The 2,797-nt window shown below is 49.7% G+C and overlaps 1 protein-coding gene across 1 annotated transcript; it reads left to right on the top strand.

Annotated features, from left to right (window-relative positions):
- Positions 1-868: 868 nt before the first annotated feature.
- On the top strand, positions 869-1,801 carry ENH_00065970 (GAF domain-containing protein, putative; the record flags this gene model as incomplete). Its single annotated transcript, XM_013582271.1, has 1 exon — positions 869-1,801. The coding sequence occupies one exon, from the start codon at positions 869-871 to the stop codon at positions 1,799-1,801; it is 933 nt and encodes a 310-aa protein (XP_013437725.1).
- Positions 1,802-2,797: the final 996 nt, after the last annotated feature.

Here is a 2,797-nt window from a genome sequence, read left to right as displayed (position 1 = left end):
GGTGGGGGTGGCAGCTGCGCGAGCTGCAGGTGCAGCCTTCCGCTGCGAGCTCCTTCCCACGCCCTCTGCTGCTGCTGCTGCTGCTGCTGCTGCTGCTGCTGTTGCTGCTGCTGCTGCTGCTGCTGCTGCTGCAGGACCCGCGTTTCAACCCGGAGTTTGACGAGAAGTTCGGCAGCAAAACCCGAAGTGTCTTGGCAGCACCAGTGGTCAACAAAAGCGGAGAAGCAATTGCTGCTCTTGTCTTCATCAACAAACACCCCCAGTTCGCTGGACACTTCTCAGAAGTAATTTTATTTAATCAATTAAATAATTAAAACAAAAAGTTAAAAGAAATTATTAAACAAAAGTTGTAAACAAACATTTGTGGGAATAAACAAAAGAAATTACAAAAAGTCTGAGAAATCTGAAAAGTCTAAAAAGTCTAAAAAGTACAAAAGTGCAAAAAGTTCAAAAAAAAGAAAAAATATAAAAAGTCAAATAAGTCCTAAAAGTCCTTTTGCATGCATGCGGGAAGACTCGCAGACGCAGACAGCTTTCTGCTGGCAATGCATGCAAGGCTGCATGCAAGGTTGCATGCATGCATGCATGCATGCATGCGTGCATGCAAACTTTGCATGCATGCATGCAAAGTTGCATGCATGCATGCATGCATGTATGCATGCATGCGGGTAGAGGGTTTGTCTTGCATGCATGCACGCGTGCATGCAAACATGTATAGATAGGACATGTCCTGCATGCATGCGTGTCTGCTGCTGCTGCTTCTGCTCTTTCGCTGCACCTTTCTGCGGGGCTCTTTGTGCTGCTGCTGCTACTGCTGCTGCTGCTGCTGCTGCTGCTGCTGCTGCAGGACGACGAGCGGCTAGTGGAGATGATGAGCCGCCACCTGCAGATCTTTATGGAGAAGTTTGAGTATGGAGCAGCAGAAGACAGAAAGATGATTAAGCTGCCGGAGACAGACCATGTCTTTCGCTTCCAGGACACAGACAAAGCCAGCAGCAGCAGCAGCAGCAGCAGCAGCAGCAGCAGCAGCAGCGGCAGCAGCAGCGGCAGCCCGAGCGGTAGTGGGAAGGGGAAAGGGGACAGGATAAGCCCGAAGGGCTGTCAAAAAGCCACGACTGCAGCAGCGACAGCAGCAGCAGCAGCAAGAAAGCAGCAGCAGCAGCAGCAGCAGCAGCAGGGTAAATCCTCCGGCAGCAGCAGCAGCAGCCCATGCGTGCTGCTGCAGTCTATCGGGCGCCCCTGCTGCGCTGCTTCTGGCGAGCCTGCGGGGCTGCGAGGGTCTGGTTCGATGCAGAGTCTAAGCCGCAGCATTGCTGCTGTTGCTGCAGCAGCAGTAGCAGCAGCAGGAATGGATCCTGCTGCTGTTGATGTGGGGCGGGCCTGGTGGCTGCGGTGGCTTTGCTGCTTCGCAGACGAAGAGGACTACATGCTGCCCAGGCAGGACCCCTTTGCTGCTGCTGCTGCTGCAGCAGCAGCAACTGCAGCGCAAGCTGCAGCAGCAGACACAGCGAAGAACAAAGCAGCTACAATGACGCCGCAGTCGCCAGATGCAGCAGCAGCAGCAGCAGCAGCAGCTCAAGATGCCGCTACGAACGCGAACGCAGACACAGACATTGACAGCGACACGGACCCAGAAACGAACAGCAGCAGCAGCAGCAACAGCAGCAGCAGCAGCAACAGCAGCAGCAGCAGCAGCGGCATAGGCAGGAGGCCTCCGCCTCCGTACTGGCGCACAACTTTTCCGCATTTGTACGGGACCAGCTGCACCTCAGCAGCAAAGATAGTAGAGGTGGATAGGTAGTATTTCATTTGCAATTTGGGAAAACTTTCATTTATTTATTTATAATTATATTTGAGTCTTATTTGTTCTTCCCTTCCCTTCATTTTGGTACTTCTGCGGTGTCTGTACACCCCAGCTGCGCTGCACCGCTCAGGTGTACGTACACCCCAGCGCGGCGCCCGCGGGTCCTTTGACTCCTTTTTTATTTTTCACTTTTTGCTTCTGCATGCGTTTTCTTTTAAAATAAAAGAACATTATTATTTATTATTTCTTATTTCACTATTTGAAGCAGCTTTTGTTGCATTAAAAAAGAAATTAATTTCGTTTTTCCGTTTTCAGATTTATCCAAACCAAAGCGCATTCTGGAGTGTACGTACACCGCATACGCATATGCACATGTACACACATTAATTCCACTTATTTATTTATTTATTTATTTATTTATTTATTTACTTATTTATTTATTTATTTTTTATTTATTTGTTTATTTATTTGTCTATTTGTTTATTTTTGTTATTTATTTGGTTGGTAGAATTATTTATATTAGTACTGCAATCTGCATCTGCGAAGGAAAACGCGGAAAAAAACGCTAGACGCGGGAGAGCTACCTGCTGCTGCTGCTGCTGCTGTTGCTGCTGCTGCTGCTGCTGCTTCTGTTGCTGCTGCTGTTGCTGCTGCTGCTGCTAGTGCTGCAGCCTCTTTGCGTTATTTTTTCCTCTTTCTATTGTTTCTTGTTGTAATGAGTTCGCCGAGGAGGTAGCACGCCAGCCCTAAACCCTAAACCCTAAACCCTAAACCCTAAACCCTGCGCAGAAAGGCATACGCGGGGTTTAGGGTTTAGCGATTAGCACTGACCACAAGCCTGTGCTTGCCGGCACTATCCCCCTCAAATCTCAGACCCTAAACCCTAAACCCTAAACCCTAAACCCTAGACCCTAGACCACGAACCTTCAGGCAGTTTGGCGGGGCAGCTAGCCACAGCTAGCTGCAGCTAGCTGCCCCAGGGGCTGCCGCCTT

The sequence above is a fragment of the Eimeria necatrix genome, genomic scaffold (genome assembly GCF_000499385.1).
Source record: "Eimeria necatrix Houghton genomic scaffold, Enh_scaff602, whole genome shotgun sequence".
Taxonomy (NCBI): domain Eukaryota; phylum Apicomplexa; class Conoidasida; order Eucoccidiorida; family Eimeriidae; genus Eimeria; species Eimeria necatrix.
Note: the sequence above shows the minus strand (reverse complement) of the source record. Positions and strands in the feature narration are given on the sequence as shown.